Here is a 19,115-nt window from a genome sequence, read left to right as displayed (position 1 = left end):
AACTGCAGTAAAAATTTAAAGGGAATTCCCCATTTAAAAGTTCCAGTCCAGATTGCACATGTGCAATACAAAATAAATTTATTACACGGTTTGAAAATGTCTTTATCACTATAGTAAGATTGAATAGGTATGTAATAAACATATTTATTTTAGGACTACAGAATTTTTGTTTTTACAGTACAACTGTCATAAATTTGAACAAAGTAGTTGTTACTATGATTTTCACTGGGAATGCTTTTTTTTCATACTACGGAATTTACTACAAGTTATTTATTTCTGAGTCAATTGTTTTCCAAATTGTACACAAAAATAGTGGGGGTTCTACAAAACTCTTTTTTTTCTTCTTATGTCAAACCAAACTGAAATTATTTACAAAAAAACATTTTTGTAAGAAGATGGGACGAACTATAGATAATCCAATAGTCAAGGAAAATGTTCAATGTGTAATCTTGGTTAATTTCAAACAAAAAGCTAGAACTCTACAATGATGAATGTTTTACAATTTATTAAAAACTCCACTTATGGTTAGAATTCTTGTCTAATGTGTTAGTTTTCAGATGTTAGAAGTGTGTCTCCAAGTGAGAACCACATATTTAGAATTGTCTTCCTGTATCACTACCTTAGTAAACAGTTCAGTCTGCACACATGACCACCTCTTTTAATGACTTAACTTGTCGAGAGATTCCTATAATCTCCCAAATCTTCAAAGTACTAACTCGTAGATTAAACAGCAAACTTTCTTCAACAGCCACTTTTTACAAACTGCTTACCACGTTAATTTGCACAAGTTTAACTATATATATATCCACGCATTAATAATTAATTCCTCTTGCATATCATCCACATGAAAAACAAGATCATATTTCTTAAGTTCTGAAAGTATCACGGTTCTAATCTTAACAGTTGTTGAAAAATAAGAATTTTCATATAATTAATTAGTGTAACTTGTTACTTGTTATATTGATATGAAGGGGTATAACATGGCATTCTTGCTTAATATATGGAAATGGTATTTGATGCCATCATTTCACAATCCTGTGTTTCAAATGGGATGAGATGCTTGGCTGTTCCAGATATCTGTTAATACTGAAACTAATTTTCTCTCATGGTGATCATCACTCGGACAGACATGAGTTTGTCTTTTAGTTTTGTCTCTCTATCACAAGTCTATAACGAAATTAGTAATACTCTTCATGTAAGCTGGAGCAAGGTATTCAGTTAACTCATCTTTTGTCACCCACAGGAAGTCTGACACACGTTTGTTTGTCAGATCAATGTTTCCTTTTGCGTATGATGCTCGAAAGAAAAAAATCTGAAAAATATTAAACATTTTGTTTTAATATACATGCTAAAATAAAAATATAATTAAAAAAATAATAAATCAATGTACATATTGTTTTTAAATTTCTTTACAAATATTTGTTTTGATGTCACTAGTCAGTCCATTAATTTCAGTTTGTTGTCTCAGATCTAATCCTATACACCAGACACTGGTTTTCTGATTACCAGCAATTAAGGTGATACCAAGTTAATTTCTGTTACCGCCTATTTTCTGCATTTTGAAATCTACCTCGTCTGCTGCACTTGTTTTAAATCTGGCAGTTATTAAGAAATTAATTCACCAAATTCAATTTCAAGCTGTGTTTATCAAACAGTAGCTGTAATCTTGACTGTTAGATATAATTTGGAGAGTTATCCTTCCACAACAAGCTGTAATTCAAAACAGTTAAAAATACAAATCTGTAAAAAACACAGCTTTCTGTTATCCTACCTTGACACCATTTTCCGATTCTCTCTTAAACTTGTACTTGTGCAGGCCACACGGAGCATTACCCTCAAACCTGGCATCAAGTTTACCATCAGAGCAGTCTTGAAGAACCCGCTCAGCCGTCTAGTACAAGAGAAACAGAATTATGTCCAGAAGGTACATGATAGTAACATATAATTAACACAGTTATCATGAATAGGATAACATGCTTTGTAGCTATTTATCATTCATGATAAAAAAAAGTCATGACCACAAATATTCATTTTTAAAATTCAACAGGATACCTCACCGACCATTTAGGAAGTCACTTTTAAAAATTACATTCAAATGGCTAATTATTCATTTAGTATACTGATCTAAAGTCTGAACCACATTGTTAACAACAACGATAAATTACTCTCCTACCTTTAATTATCATTTGATTTTCCCCACATTTTGTCCAAACAGAAATCTTGAAACAAATCATAATGACCAGGGCTTGTAGGTTATGGTAGCCCCACTCCCGTGGCTAGTGATATTCAATGTTGGGCTAGTAAATAACTACTAATGCCATGCCCAACAGCTAGTGAATTTTTTTGGTCAAATGCTGCATTTTAGCCTATTTGTAAATATGAATATCCTGACTCCACTCCCAACCCCCCTCTTGGTGTTGTTAAGCTCTATCTCCCTCTATAGGCGACATATCTGATTATTACCATTAGAACTAAAGTAGGGCTAGTAAATTTTTAATCATGGCTAGTAAATTAAAAAAATTATTGATCCCATAGCTAGTGGATTTTGTAAAAATGATAGAAGCCCTGCAATGACACAGATTTCACATATTAAAATGTAACCATGTCGTCTAAATCAACTTCCTCGAGATCTCCTAGGACAAAAAACATACAAGTTTTCTCTGTCTGCCATTTTACTTTTTTATGGAATATGTTTCAAGAGTGGAAGCCTCTGAAGTATGTGACATAATTAATATGACGTGGTGATAATTGCTTTATACCATAACACATCATGATGTCATATTAATTGCATCACAAATACTTTGACCCCTCTTGGAGAGTATTCCATGAAAAGCAAAATGGCAGCCGGTAAAATATTACATACTTTTTGTCCTAGGAGATCTCAGTGAAGTGGATATGGGTGACATGGTTACCATTTAGTACTGTATGTTGAATCTGTAATTTTTTTCATAATTTCTGTCTGGACAAAATGTGGAGGAAATCTTAACAGTAATTAAAGGTAGGAGAGTAATTCGGACAAACAACTGTCATGTACTTTGGCTAAATTTTTATTAAAATGTTCATTAACAGTATAAACGTAAAAGGAAAAATGGCAATGTGCATGTGTTTTTAAAGATGGGTAAACACCTCAACATGAGGATGAGCAATATCACACAAAGTCCATTCAGTACACATATTAAATTTGATTACAATTTACAAGATGTCAGTGTTAGACGTTAAAATGTTTTGAGCAGTATCCCAGTTGGATAATAACATTTCAAAATCTGGTATCCCACCTGAGAATTTAGTATCCCACTTTTGGATATGGTTACCTAACATTCAAATAAGAGCAAGCAAGCCAAATTTAATTTTAATAAATAAAAAGGCTGTATTGGTGAAAACATTTTATAATGGCTACTATACGAAAAATAAAAACTAAGGATTAAAAAAGAACAACATTATATGGTATCCAGGTTTCTTGAAGTCCGGTATCCAAAATTAAAATCTGGTATCCCCGGGATATTGGGATACCGTTAATCTTGAACACTGGATGTGCATACATTAAAACGAAAAATGTAGTGGAAACTTTCCATGTAACTACTAAATAACCAGAACACAAGGTAGATTTTCTGGTATCATGAATTTGGAATAAAAAAAAATCAAATTATAATAATAATAGTTCTCTCTGTAAATGAAAATAAACCTGTCACTATAAATCACCTGTCTCATGGACTCTCCATCCTTCCAAAGACCCTGTGGGAAAACCCAGTGTGACTGATCTCCAAGCTGTTGTTTCACAATAAGAATCAGTTTTCTGTCGAGTTTCCTCTGAACTGATGTCCTGTCATCTGATTTGTCTGCATCTGGCAATACAAATTAACTAAAATTCAGTAAAACTAATTTGCTGTGCAATAATAAACATTACCCATAACATAATTACCCATATAGTTAAAAATATCTTAGTCAATATCAAAGTGTTATGTCTCACTAGAACGTTATAATTTTTACACCACACCATGACACCATCAGTTGGTGCATTACAACCTTACCAGAACGTTAACCTACAGAGATCACTGATATACATTAAAATCAATTATGAGTAATAAATAGGATATTAAACTCGCTACCATTCCGTATCATGTTCATGTCACTTGATAAATAATTTTCAATGTCACTCGCTAAAACGTGTGACAGATGAAAATGATTTCACTCGGGGAAATAAACATAAGCTTGTTTAATATCCTATAATTATTACCCCATGCATATTCTATATGACTTCCGACTGGTTAATGTTATGTCACATGATTCCATTTCAGATCATATTGCACTGCTCTGTGCTTTTATGAACCCATAAATCATGAAATTGCTCTATTTCCGGTGTAAAACAGGGAATCCCCTTAGCACTGATCAATAAGTGCCATTGGTTTGCTTGACAGAATTTGAAAATAATAGCATCTCACACATGATGTTGTGTTTCATGTGTTTCATAGTGCAATTATACTTGTGCTTACTAGATAGTGCATAGTGCTTGATTACTTGTTGTAAATAGGTCTAGTTTATGTTGTTTATTTTAAATTAAATTATTGAAGTATCAAAACAATTATAGCACTGTGATGAGACCAATAATATGTTTAATGGAGCACAAAAAATAAATATAGATCTCGGCCTCCCGCCTCGGTCAACATATATATTTTGCTCCATAAAACATATCGGTCTCATCACAGTACCATAATTGCTTCATATGGATTGCATTTATGAGACTGAACAAATAAGCTCATATTTTACTACAGATTACTTGCAAAAAAAAAAGATGATTACATAACAAGAAAATCCCATTTCTGGCTCATAAGCTGATTCTACCACATAAAAGCAAGGGACTGTTTATTTGCAAATTCCCCATAGATACATATAGGACAGACTCTGATGACCAGTTATTAGGCACTAGTTGGGATGCAGAAAACCCAATGTGTCTACTGAGGAGAATTGAACCTTCAACCCATTACATCTTATCAGTCCTCTGAGAATTGTGAGAGCTATAGTTTCGATCGTGCGTCACCTGCGTAAGTATAGTTTTGTGGAACCCATTTTTCGTTCGTGCCTTGGATTTATGACATCATTTACATAGTCATGATGGGATACATAAAAACAAAATGGGTTACTGAATTTTATTTTGTGTAACCCATAAATGGTTTACGCAAATTTACAATTCTCAGAGGCCTGCTAATGCAAGTACTCTTTGAATAAAAGAAAAAGAAAGAAATGTTTTATTTAACGACACACTCAACACCTTTTATTTACGGTTATATGGCATCAGACATATGGTTATGGACCACACAGATATTGAGAGAGGAAACCTGCTGTCGCCACTTCATGGACTACTCTTTTCGATTAGCTGCATGGGATTTTTATATCCACCAATCCCACAGACAGGGTAGTACATACCATGGTCTTTGGTATACCAGTCATGGTGCACTGGCTGGAACGAGAAATAGCCCAATGGGCCCACATATGCATCAAGATAGTTTAAACCATACAGGTACAAATGATGAGTATATTACCTGTGTTGCGACTGGCTGGTGTAAAATTCTTTAATTCAGCTTCCCACTTGTCTTCTAAATCAAGAGCAGTTAACCGAGATGCATCAATTTCTGTTTCCTCGTAATCTTCTTGTTTCCTTTTCTGCGCTAGAAGTCTGCAATATGTCAATGCAAATTCATAATGAGTTAAATTGTTGTATTTTTTAATTATTAATTAAAACCATTATGTGTACAAGTATGGTTTTGCTTTTTTAAAAATTTCTATTATTAAAAAAATGAAGAAATCCATATGAAAATAAAAGGTATTTTGTATTACTACAAGCACTAGGATGACTTGAACTACATTCTATTTGCCAATTTCAATAATTTAAGTATGCCGTTTTATGTGATGTGTAAGTTTACACTAATATCAAAGGTCAGTGCCTTAAGTTGATTGTGTTACTGTAAACAATATGGATCAAATTTGTGCTTAAGAAATATATACAGAGGTTACCAGTGTTTTTCAGTATCATCAATATCATATATTAGGAATACAATTTGTATTATGTTAGCCTCTGGTGAGCATAATACATATTCTTATTCCTAATATATGATATTAACAATACTGAAACACACAAGGGTAATAATCTCTTTATTATATATGTAATCTCAAGCTTAATACATGTTTTGGTAAACTGTATATGCTACTTTAATTCCAGTCAGCCATTTCGCGATATTCAAATGACGTTAGAATGGAAATCATGGCAAACTCAAATGACGTCATTTTGGATATCATTGCATAAAAATATATTAGTGCTTAACGTTTTTTGTTTTCTGAATGCTGAAAAGCATTCAGTGTAAAATTGCTATTGAAATGTTTTTGTGTGATGACTGAATGCATACGTCAATTATGGAGTGTCACCATAATACATTTGTTTAAATGTCAATAAACGTAGTGATATGATCTTGATTAATTTACATCTAATTTGCAATGTTATCAAATTCTGAAAGTATGTGATTTGAAAAATATCACATACACATGTACGTTGATTACAAGTTTGGATATGCTAGCTATTATATGATAAATGTTGTTACAGGTGAGTAAGATAAAAACAATCTGATTTGTCTGGAATAAAAACAAAAAACAAAAATGTTTTGATTTGTCCAAGCAGTCAACACATTCTGTTTTGCAGTTATATGAGAAGAAACCCACTGTTGCCACTCCATGGACTACTCATCTCACAGCCAGGGATTTTTTTATATGCATTATCCTACAGACAGGATAGTACATTGTATATACCATGGACTTTGTTACACCAGTTGTAGAGCACTGGCTGAACCAAAAAATACAGCAGCCCAATACATTAGGCAAGAGCTTACCATGAGGTTATTTCCTGCCACCCCCTTTATCTGGGAGGATCTATATTTAATAATAATATAGTGGAAGATTCCATTTCTTACAAATCCTCCTTGTGTCTGAGTTCATGGTCAGACAGTAAACTGTACTCCAGTTCCATCCGCTCCATGAGTTTACTCATTTTCTGCTCCAGCTCGGTTTTCTCACTCGTGATAACCGGATGTCGCTCCAAACAAACAGCACTGGCCAACTGCCATTGCCTTCCAGCTGATGTCTGAGCATTGCACAACTGTCGCACAAATAAACAAAGAGCTGAAAAGAAAAAAGGTACATACATGTACATGCATGGACACGGAACTTTTCAAAGCGACAGTAGCATCCACAGGCATTGAATTTGGGGATTTGTTTTTGGGATTATGCCATAGTCGTATAACTTTTTAATATAGATATTTTGGAATTCTGTACCACAATCATAATTCATATGTTTCTGACCCAAAATCAGGGATTCACGAAAGCACAGAATCATTCTAAATTTGCAGCCTTACCCAACTAATCTGCATTGTTATGTCAAATTATAGTCACTGTGATGTATTTCTAGAGGTAAAATGAAAACATTTTTTTAAAATTTGTCTTCAGATGTCTCTAGATAGTTGGGATTAAAAAAAAAACGTTATTGAAAGTAGGATGGGATGGACAGACTGTGTATCAGTTTCATCATGTCGAAAATTACCCACATGTGGCCAAACTTACTGATTTTTGCTTTCAAATATAAATATAATTCAAACAGCATGCCCATAAAAATTTATGGATCCAAGTTTAAAAATAATTTCAATAAAGGCAGAACATTTTTAATTTTGACTTTTTTTCTTTTTCTTTTCTATAAAGGAGGAATAATAAATTAAGCATATGACATCAGTATTGCATTATACAACATATGTTTTCCACCCATAAGTGTTTGCGGTGGAAAAATTCATATTCAGTTGATTGCAGTGCAATTGGTATCATTGGAAAGAGCTAGAAAAGACATTTAAAATGATCTTTGAATTGTGATGATAGGATAAATATTGAGGGTGCTATGGTATTTTGAAGTCGCCTAATTTAGGGTGGTTTTCGTCAATGGATTTACACGTAAAACAAAGAAACACTGTGACCATTTTCTTTAAAAATGTGCTTCAAAATGCCATACAACCCTTCATCTGTATCATTGGTAAGAAAGACTCCCACCACTAAGAGATGGTTATTGCCTCTTAAAATCATCTTATCACAATATCAGTCATTTTAATTCACTAATAATTAATTAATTACCTACCTAATTACCCTGTAAATAGAGGTAGTCCCATTCTGAAAAATGCCCATAACTTCCTTAATATTTGGAATATTTCAACAAAACCTACACCAGCAGACAGCTATCAAAAAGTTCTATCAGATGGGTCTATTCTCACTTGAACAATAACATTACTGAATTACTGAGCATAGCAATGCATGCAAAAAAAAACATTAAGGAAATAATTCCAATAAAATGTGCATCAAGTGAGTACAGGATCCAGCAATCTTTCCCAAATTGAAATAATGGCGAAACTTTAGAGACTTACCACAAAAATATTAAAACGAACATCAAAACTGATGAAAATAAACCATATGTAGAAAATAAACACTGAGCACATGGCTAATTTCAATGTAAACAGTAGTCTAGACCAATCAAGTGACAGCATTTGGGTCATGTGACCTAATTTCGGGTCGCATGCACACTTTTAGAACAAAACATGCCAGACAAAATCATTAACCATCGGCATTATTAAATCCCAAATTTCAATGAAATGCATATCAAAGTCATCTTTGCTTGTTAATAAACTATTCTGATTACAATTTGAAGAATTCCAATGAGATTAACCATCATTATTTTGAGGTTGATTATCAAAGGTTTGTTGACAAAACTGTCCATCAACGGCTTGGACACCCGATCCTGCTGCTGGTATAAATCAGTGGCTGTATGTAGGATTGTCTTGAAAATCCACATAAAGGTAGAAAAGAACACATACTACAGGTCTATATAAGTTTGAAAAGAGTCTTTACTCGCTTTTCGGTAAATCGGAGGCATTTTTTATTGGTTATGTATACCGAACTTTTAACAGACGATTTGTGAAACTTCTAGGAATCTTATGGAAATAAATCGAAGACGAGGCAACTGCTGAAAATGTAAACTACATCATCAGTATAAGTGTAGATTTTCTACCTTGCGCCCACGACCCAGAAAATGCACTTGAAAGTACAGCATTTCCACTGCCCGCTGCACTGCGATCAACCCAGAAACCAGGTATTTGACCTAAGCATATGGATGCCTGGGGCCGATTCTCACATACCTACATTGTTTTGAGCAATGTTTCTGTTAAATTCTATTTTGCCCCCAACTTCTTAAGGATGCGACCATTGATGCTCAGTGATAGCACATTTAAATTTAGATATGCTTCAAATAATTATGCAAAGAATATTGGTTAATCTATAGTTAAGAAATGTGAAAAAGCAAAATACGGCACTTCACTTGCAACACACTGATAATGCACCTTTAAATGCACTTAATACCAGACATTTTGACATAAATTACATAACTGGGGATGCCTCATGTAGTGTGATTAATCACATAACAGGTGATGATTTTACATGACAGACAACACAAATTAAAAAAACCCACCTTTTTGTTTGCAAAATGTTTTAACTAAACTTTGAGCCACACAAAATGCCATTTTGTTTGAAACAGAGTTATCGTTCCTAAAAGCGTTCTTTTTTTGGTCACACACCATTGTTATTTATGTATAGATTTATTTGTAGCTTTTAGTTTTAGGTAAATAGTCTAAGTACGGGATTTAATTTTATGCAATATAACTAAATATCTCTTAATTGTATTATAAAGACAGAAGGTTAAATGTGTTATGCTGAATGGATAAAATGGAAAAAAGAAACAGTTTATAGCCCGTGGATCATAGGTTCCATTAGACCAAATCAATTCCTATTGCCGATAATGTTAACGTTTACTAATAAAACTGATATAAGCAGCGTTTCAACACACCCAGGAAGTACAGCAATAGAAAGTGTGGCACCTCACATCTAATCTAGCTGCAAGAAAATAGGGGGTCACGTATCATTTAAAAGATTTAATTTATGTTTTTAATAGCAACCGTCATTTTTGCTGAACATTGCAGTTCCTACCCCGCATTAGTTTCAATCTCTAGTATATACTGCATAACAACTGTATAACAAATAAAAGTGTATTTATTTGTTGTCAATGGATAATAGTATTTGCACAAATAATCAATGCCACATATTACTACCAATCACACCCACAGCTGCTTTTACTCCGTAAATATTTGAACGGTGCACATCGAACTTTGACACGGTACTCTCTTCTTTGGTACTATGCAACCTCAAAATGTTTTCTACCGCCGGTGTCCTAGGATTTGTTTATATTTTTATTTTTATTTATTTATTTGGTTTTTTGGGGGGATTCTGTACCACAATCATAATTCATATGCTTCTGACCCAAAATCAGAACATTTAATTAATCCTAATAATAATATACGGATATCTTTATATAAGTGAAAATTTCAGGAAGGTCACTGGTGCAATGACTTTTAAATATAGACGTACGGGCTCAGGACCATTTTTGTAGTGTGTGTGTGTGTGTGTGTGTGTGTGTGTGTGTGTGTGTGTGTGTGTGTGTGTGTGTGTGTGTGTGTGTGTGTGTGTGTGTGTGTGTGTGTGTGTGTGTGTGTGTGTGTGTGTGTGTGTGTGTGTGTGTGTGTGTGTGTGTGTGTGTGTGTGTGTGTGTGTGTGTGTGTGTGTGTGTGTGTGTGTGTGTGTGTGTGTGTGTGTGTGTGTGTGTGTGTGTGTGTGTGTGTGTGTGTGTGTGTGTGTTGATTTTTGCCCAATTTAATCAAAAGTGCCCGAATATGGATTACAACATATATTCAGAACAGCATTACTGCCAAACAGCTATAATAGGGTTGCAAACGAATAGCCACGCATTTTTACATGAATGATGGAAATACGTTAAAAGTGTTCAGGTCAGCTCATTTTCCCCTGGATTTTTCTTTTAACTTTAGCAACGTACTAGTACTTTAGCAAATCTGTAATTTTTACAACAAACAGTTTAATCAGTGGCTCTTATTTATTCGTATTAATTGACCTTGTAGCATATATAGTGACAGTTAGTCTAGATAATAAGACAAAAAGTCCAGATGCCACCATATTGGCTATTATTATTAATAGCATTAAAGGTAGGATCAACTCAAACAAGAGCCTTATGTGTTGGAAAGATGCATACCCGGACCACCAACACATACTGACACTTTAGCAAATGAAAAACGCGTAATTTTAGAGTTAATAAAAAAACATGATTATTCCTGCTAACTGGGGGCAGCCATTTTGTTTTGTTTTTGTGACGTCCGGTGGGATAGCTTGGGGCGAAGTGACGTCAGCTCCTGACCATCTCCTGTATGTACAGTGTAAACAAAAGCAGTAATTTTCGACAAGGCGGTTCTCTTTGATCAACCTGACTTGTAAAACAACATAAATGACGTAATAATATAATAAACTATTTAACTAAATATATTTCAAGTTGCATTAACGGAACAAAATAGGGTTATAGTATTTTTCTCTGTTAAATAATCCAAAGGAAAAATATACACTATTAGGCCTATTGATATGCTACGTTGGAGCAAAAACGACAACCCACGATACCCAAGTGATAATTTTCTTTTCTTTGGGACTACGTAATTGGTCAGTTCTGTGGTTTTAGATGGAACAGTCTACTTAATCAATAGTTTTACAGAACTATTTACAGTAATAAACCATGTCCATTACAATTTTAGGGGCGACAGGTAATATTCCACAATACCGGTATGTATTTTTGTGTCTAGCCAGCGTCAATTAATTGGCTCGTCTGGTTACCAATCAAATACACACCTGCCAATTAGGAATCACAGGTAGAAGCGACTAACGGCATAGACCAATTAACTAAGAAAACACTCCGTGTATTATTTCAGTACGTATGTTAATGCATGGACAAAACAGTGTTAATTGTTTCGACTTGTTGTGTAGCCACTTTGACAATGCTATTTTATTTTGTATTGAAAAATAATATATGTATATACTACTCAAAAGAATTTAAGGGTCAGACGATATTTTCGACATTATTTTCTGAATGTCAATTATATTAGCTAGACCATAATGTCACGCATGGTATTGTTCCATTTTGACGAAAGTGGGTCTAAGCAACCCATAAATGAATTAAAATCCAATGTCATTGACACTGTCGACTAGTTCTAATGGCGAAAACATGCTTACATTTGCACGTAACTTAGGGCGAAAGCGAAAGGTCTGCTAAGTGCCCATAACTTGCTTTTTCACAAAGCGCTTCATTTGCAAGCTTTGCATGTGTATTCCATGTTCCCAATGCTGAATTTCCGTATAATTGGAGCTTGCGTTCGTGTACGGTGCACACTCCAAATTCGACAATGGTACGACGTCAACTGACTATCGAAGATCGAGGAAGGGCTATTGCTTGGCTTCAGGATGGCAATACGCAAAGAAATGTTGCTCTGAGACTTGGTGTCAGTCAGAGTGTCGTTGGCCGACTGTGGCAACGGTACCAAGCAACGAATTCTGTTCGAAATCGTCCACGTTCGGGAAGACCCCGAAGCACTACAAATAGAGAGGACCGCTACATCACCAATATGGCTCTACGTCAACGCACAACCACTGCACGCCGATTACGTGACAATCTGCGGACTGCGACTGGAACTCGAGTGTCTGATCAAACCATACGCAATCGTCTGAGAGCCAATAATCTACGCTGCCGTCGCCAGGCTGTTCGACCACCACTCCTACCACGTCACAGAACGGCCAGACGTCACTGGTGCACACTTCATCTGCGGTGGCAACGTGTTCAGTGGGGTCGAGTGATGTTCACTGATGAGTCCAGGTTTAGTCTCCAGTTCAACGACGGTCGGGTTCGTGTCTACAGACGTCCTGGGGAGCGCTTCGCTGACGTTAACGTTAGACAACGTCACCGGTTCGGTGGTGGCAGCGTCATGGTGTGGGGCGGCATCTCTATCCACCACAGGACCCCCCTCTATGTGGTGGATGGCAATCTGAATGGAATCCGCTATCTGAATGAGATTATCCGGCCGTTGGTTCTCCCAGGCCTTCAGCAGATTGGCGGCGGGGCAGTTCTGCAGGATGACAATGCCAGACCCCACCGCGCCAGGGTGGTAACGGACTTTCTCAGACAACAAGGTATCGCCAGGATGGATTGGCCAGCATATTCGCCTGACTTGGCCCCAATAGAGCACGCCTGGGACGAATTAGGCAGGAGAGTTCGGGATAACCATGCCCCTCCGGCCAACCTTCATGATCTGGGTCAACTTCTTATGGCAGAGTGGCAGGCCATTCCCCAAGAGTTCTTCAGACGTCTGATCACCAGCATGAGGCAACGATGTGTAGAGTGTATTCGCGCCAGGGGTGGATTTACACACTATTAAACGAATGTTCTAATGTGTAAAATCCATGTTTGACAACCTTCAACTTTGACAGCATGTCATGTGACTTTCTTGTATACAGTGACGTTTATTTGTGTTTTTTTGTAAATATGGAACTATAAATAAACATTTTGGTGTAGTTTACATCATCAATCTAATACACTCTGAAACTTATTTGGTTATAAATTTTTGACCCTTAAATTCTTTTGAGTAGTATATATATTGATATACTTATTGCTGGCTTACTGAGATGTGTATTATTACAGAACATTGCAATGCATGACTATTTATCATCCCGCAAAAACCAGGTAGATTGGGTTTCTCTAGTTCTAAGGCTCATTCCTGGCGTTACGCGTTAAGTATTACGTAACCACCAGCTCGCCAGAGGGCGTATTCACTGAGAAGATACAAAATGGCTGCGCCCGTTATATATAATAGCCGTCACATTTAACCGTTATATTAATTAACTATACGATTATATGTAGCAATAATGTGCATTATATATCGTTGAATATGCATACCAGGCCAAATGCCTTAATTGTCCTCTCCTTTAATTAATATCGAGAAACGTACAGTAAGCATAATTTAGGTCATGGTCAGAGTAGCTCATTGGTCAAGCGCTTGCATATTACGGACTACCCCAGCTTGTATCATAAGACTGATATATCGAATTGTATAGTGTGGAATAGTGCATATAAACTATTGTGTTTAAGTCTGGTAGGTACTGGGTCCGCATCCCAGTACCAGTTCCAACCCGGTTTAACGATTCAATGAATAGGTGTAAGGCCAGTACAGTTGACTTATCTCTCAGCACTAACAACAAATTACTAACCCACTGTCCTGGACAGATTGTCAAAATAGCTGAGGTGTGTGCTCATGACGGCGTGCTTGAACGTTAATTGGATATAATCACAAAACTAAGTATATTCGAAACGAAACGCTTGCCTGCTTCTCGGTACGAACAACTTATGTGGCTTTAATAGTTTTAAATGTGCTGAGATATTGTTAAATCAACACTACTTTTCTTTCGATACATCTATATAATAATAATAATTATTATTATTATTATTATTATAATAATAATAATAATAATAATAATAATAATTACTAAGGCCACACTTCTTCTTTTTTAGGATTACGGATTTTTTTTTGAAGGAGGCAATGTCGGAGGATGGAATAAAAATAACAATAAAATTCACCCAATTCCTGTTGTTATTTTTTTGTTTTTTGTTTACGGATATTTTTTGTAAGACAACCGATTTCAGTCAAAACAATGACATCAACACGTTGTTTTGTGACGTATATTGGCCATACTGAATGCGTTTGGTCTAAATTCCGAACTTGTCGACAGATGAAATGAAATTTCAGCAAAGTCGGAGTTGGGTATAAATTAAAGTATTTAATAAAATTCACCATTTCAAAGCATACTTGTGTCGGCACTACTTTTAATGGGAAAAATATCATCAAGATAAAATTTAAATAACGTTTGTGTTTAAAAACACTATATTAATTCATTATCATGAAATGTCAAAAGGAGAGAACGATTCTTCGGCACTCCGTTTGACACGATGGGATTGAATTCCATTTTTTACTATATACCACAGGACTCCACTCCAGGTTGCACCGCACCAAATAAAATACTTCCGGATCAAAGCTGAAAGTGCACCGACAAAATCTTACGGAGTTGGAATTGGGTGGGCTTGTAAATACTGATTTAGCTTTATATTTCAAGTCTTGTATTTTTATTTATTTCGTATTTCCCGACCCCGCCACTGTAAAAATCATAAGTAGGCGGGAAAATAAAATAAAAAATTGGCTAAAAACTGATTTTTTTTTTTTTTTCATTTTGGCAAAATTAACGTCGGCAGATCCGTAATCCGAAAAAATAAAAAAGTGTTGCCTAAGTGTAAAAATAATCTTAGACGCAGTAGTTTAAAATGTGCTGTATCGCTAAACAGACATTCCTTTCCTTTCCAATGTTAACAATAACAGATCCAGGCGTAGCCAAATGGTGGGTGGGGGAATGGTGTTCCCGCCGATACGAAATGCTGACTATGCCAATGTTAGAACTGGAGAGGTTAGTTTACTTAGCACTAGCCGCTAAGAGTTTATTACACCCAAAATATATAATTATTGTGCACTCATTAAATTAAAAAGTCATCACATGGAACCCCCAGGGAAGAGACGAAGAGGCAGGCCACGGAATAACTGGCAAAGAGACACCGAAAAAGAAACAAAGGAGATGGGTTACACCAGGAGAGAGATGGAGAAGATGGCCACAAACAGTGGCGTTCCTTACTCGATGGTCTAAGTTCCCAGCGAGCAAATAGGCATAAGTAAGTAAGTAAGTATTAAATTAAACATATAAAAATTATATATCTAAGTGACTGAAATAAATTAAACAAAGAAATCTTAACCATGATCATTCTGAAGCTTTTTTCCTCCATAGTTTCTACCGTACGTTTGTTTGAGGTGATATAAACATATAATAATGACGTGTGTTCAAGCGTAGATGTAGCTATCCAAAATCATTTATCGATCAGTTACTAATTTTATTATCGATGTGAATTGGTGCATACATAGTGAACGAATTAACACATTTTATTTTCGACACATTGATGTAGACAAAACACAAATAACTCCATTCTTTTGTTTATTATTTACCGCTAAACGGTTACTTTTTACTCATGGACGCCGTTAATGGATGTCTTGCAAATGTTTTTATCTCGCGTTACCGAGTGGATTTGATGTTTGTGTTCAAGAATTGTTCGGAAGAAAATATAAACATCACGGATGGTTAACTACTACAGTGCGCGTTGAACTAAAAGTAAAAAGTTTGTTTTATTTAACGACGCCACTAGAGCACATTGATTTTTTATCTTATCATCGGCTATTGGATGTTAAACATATGGTCATTCTGACACTGGGTTTTTTAGAGGAAACCCTCTGTCGCCACATAGGCTACTCTTTTACGACAGGCAGCAAGGGATCTTTTATTTGCGCTTCCCACAGGCAGGATAGCACAAACCATAGCCTTTGTTGAACCAGTTATGGATCACTGGTCGGTGCAAGTGGTTTACACTTACCCACTGAGCCTTGCGGAGCACTCACTCAGGGTTTGGAGTCGGTATCTGGATTAAAAATCCCATGCCTCGACTGGGATCCGAACCCAGTACCTACCAGCCTGTATACCGATGGCCTAACCACGACGCCACCGTGGCCGGTGCTTTGAACTAATTCAATAAGCTAGATTAGTAATGGATGGATGTAACGTAGATATATTCTGATGAAGCCACGAATCTCGAAAAGTCACATGCGGAGGCATTAGAAAAACAGTTTGTAATTCGGTAAAACCTACAGTCGAACCTATCTGCAGCATCTATAGAATCAAAATTTAAAGTTTGTTTTGTTTAACGACACCACTAGAGCACATTGATTTATATTAATCATCGGGTATTGGATGAATAGAATTGAGCTTGTTCGTGCTAACAAATATACAAGACACTGCAATATAAACTTAAACGAAAATACAAATCTCAACAGGGTAATATGCTTAATTACTTAAGGAGACATAACCCTAGGAAATTCTACAAACACTTTCAAAAACGTAAGCAAGGAATAAAATCTGACTTAACAAATGATGAGTTTTTCGTACATTTTAGTAACCTTGCTTCGAATGAACCAAATATTAATAATGAGATTGACGATTGTTTTATCCAGTTTTGATAACAGTACTAGTGACACTAATGACAATTTACTGGATAGTGAAATCACGGATGACGAAATAGCCAATGCAATATATAAGTTGCAGAAGAATAAAGCTTGTGGTCATGACAATGTTTTAAATGAATATTTTATTAATTGTGTAGGTGTTTTAATGCCATGTTTACTTTTATTGTTCAATGGCATTTTTAAAGCGGGATATTTCCCCAAAAGCTGGGCAGTAGGTTGTATCGTCCCAGTTTTTAAGAAAGGTGATAAGAACGACCCCGACAACTATAGAGGTATAACCCTGGTCAGCTGTTTGGGAAAATTGTTCACTTCTATTTTAAATGACAGGCTTCTAAAATTGGATGAAGAAAATAACGTTATTTCTGATGCGCAGTTTGGTTTCAGAAAACATATGTCCACAGTTGATGCTATTTTTATATTATAGTTTTTGATAAATCGAGCACTGAAAAATAAGAAACGATTTTATTGCTGCTTTGTAGACTATAAAAAGGCTTTTGATTTTATAAATAGGCAAAATTTGTGGTACAAGTTAATTAAACAGGGCATAGAAGGCAAAATGTTGGCAGTTATAAGATCTTTATACGACAACGTTAAATGCTGTGTGAAATATAATAACGTAATTTCTGAGTATTTCGTGTGTAAAGGGCTTATTGCAAGGTGAGGTGTTATCACCGATATTATTTTCTATATATGTAAATGATTGTGAAATGCAATTCATATCAGACAATTGTCCATATATTGAAATACAAATGTTAAACATATTTCTACTAATGTATGCTGATGACATGGTACTTCTTTCCGAGACGCCAGAAGGGTTACAGTCTATGTTAAATACCCTTGAATATTACACCACAAAATGGGACCTAACCGTTAATACAAATAAAACGAAAATGGTAGTCTTTAGAAATGGGGGTAAACTTAAAGATAACGAGAAATGGGATTATGAGGGTCACCAGTTGGAGGTAGTAGACGAATTTAACTATCTTGGATTGTTACTAAGTTATAATGGTAAATTTAATCGGGCACAGAAAAGACTGGCAGAACAAGGACGTAAAGCACAATACTGGATCATGAATATTTGTAATAAGAACTATTTTAATACTGAAACGAAGTTAGCGGTATTTGATACCTATGTAAATAGTGTTCTTAATTATGGATCGGAAGTCTGGGGTTTTCACTCAGCACACGACATTGAGAAAGTGCATATACAATTTTGTAAACGTTCATTGGGTGTACATAATAGAACTTGTAATTACTTTGTTTATAGAGAATTGGGACGATTACCACTAGCTACTATAAGAAAGCTGAGAATTTTTAAATACTAGTATTGGATAAACCTTGGTAGTACCAGTAATTGCATTCTAAAAGCTGTGTACGAGGAAATGTATGAGTATGGAGATATTTGGCTAACGAATATTAAGCAGAAATTAGATACGCTTGGGCTAAGTAATATGTGGAAATCGACCCATACCCATATCTGTTTTTATTACATAATTAAAGAAAGAATATTTGATGTATTTAAACAAAAATCCTACAGTTTAATAACAGCGTCGCCAGAAGGATCACTATATAAACACTTAATAAAGGAATATCAATTACAAACATATCTGACGAAGCCAATTGATTCACGTAATATAAAAGAAATAACGAAAATGAGAATTTGTGCACACAGGCTAAATATTGAAGCTGGTAGGTACAAAAATATCGAGAGAACACAAAGAGTATGTACATTATGTAATATTAATGAGATTGAGGATGAGTTTCATTTTATTCTTCAGTGTCCACGATACGAAACTTTAAGAAATAGATTTATTAAGAAATACTACTCCAAGAACCCCAGTGCTTTTAAACTAATACAGCTATTGTCAACTACAAACAATAAGGAGATAAATAACCTTGGCAAATACTTACTACCGGCGAACAAAATGAGGGATATGCTATTACTACAAACAACTTAATATATCTATATTTGTGTAACCCATATTGCCGATTGTTTAT

At 35.3% G+C, this 19,115-nt stretch overlaps 1 protein-coding gene across 1 annotated transcript; it reads right to left on the bottom strand.

Moving 5' to 3' along the window:
* Nucleotides 1-490: 490 nt before the first annotated feature.
* On the bottom strand, nt 491-9,598 carry LOC121390059 (39S ribosomal protein L46, mitochondrial-like). The gene is made up of 6 exons (XM_041521770.1): nt 9,542-9,598; nt 6,957-7,164; nt 5,538-5,671; nt 3,700-3,842; nt 1,772-1,891; nt 491-1,312 (listed from the first exon to the last, which is right to left on the bottom strand). The coding sequence occupies exons 1-6, from the start codon at nt 9,591-9,593 to the stop codon at nt 1,160-1,162; spliced, it is 810 nt and encodes a 269-aa protein (XP_041377704.1). The 5' UTR covers nt 9,594-9,598; the 3' UTR covers nt 491-1,159.
* Between the last annotated feature and the right edge of the window lie 9,517 nt (nt 9,599-19,115).

The sequence above is a fragment of the Gigantopelta aegis genome, chromosome 3 (assembly GCF_016097555.1).
Source record: "Gigantopelta aegis isolate Gae_Host chromosome 3, Gae_host_genome, whole genome shotgun sequence".
NCBI classification, from domain to species: Eukaryota; Metazoa; Mollusca; class Gastropoda; order Neomphalida; family Peltospiridae; genus Gigantopelta; species Gigantopelta aegis.
Note: the sequence above shows the minus strand (reverse complement) of the source record. Positions and strands in the feature narration are given on the sequence as shown.

Coding starts and splice junctions, on each gene's coding strand:
- LOC121390059 (XM_041521770.1), bottom strand. CDS start 9,593: ATGGCATTTTGTGTGGCTCAAAGTTTAGTTAAAACATTTTGCAAACAA. Junction 7,165..9,541: donor AACATTTTGCAAACAAAAAG/GTGGGTTTTTTT, acceptor TTTTCTTTTCAG/CTCTTTGTTTATTTGTGCGA. Junction 5,672..6,956: donor CTCAGACACAAGGAGGATTT/GTAAGAAATGGA, acceptor GACATATTGCAG/ACTTCTAGCGCAGAAAAGGA.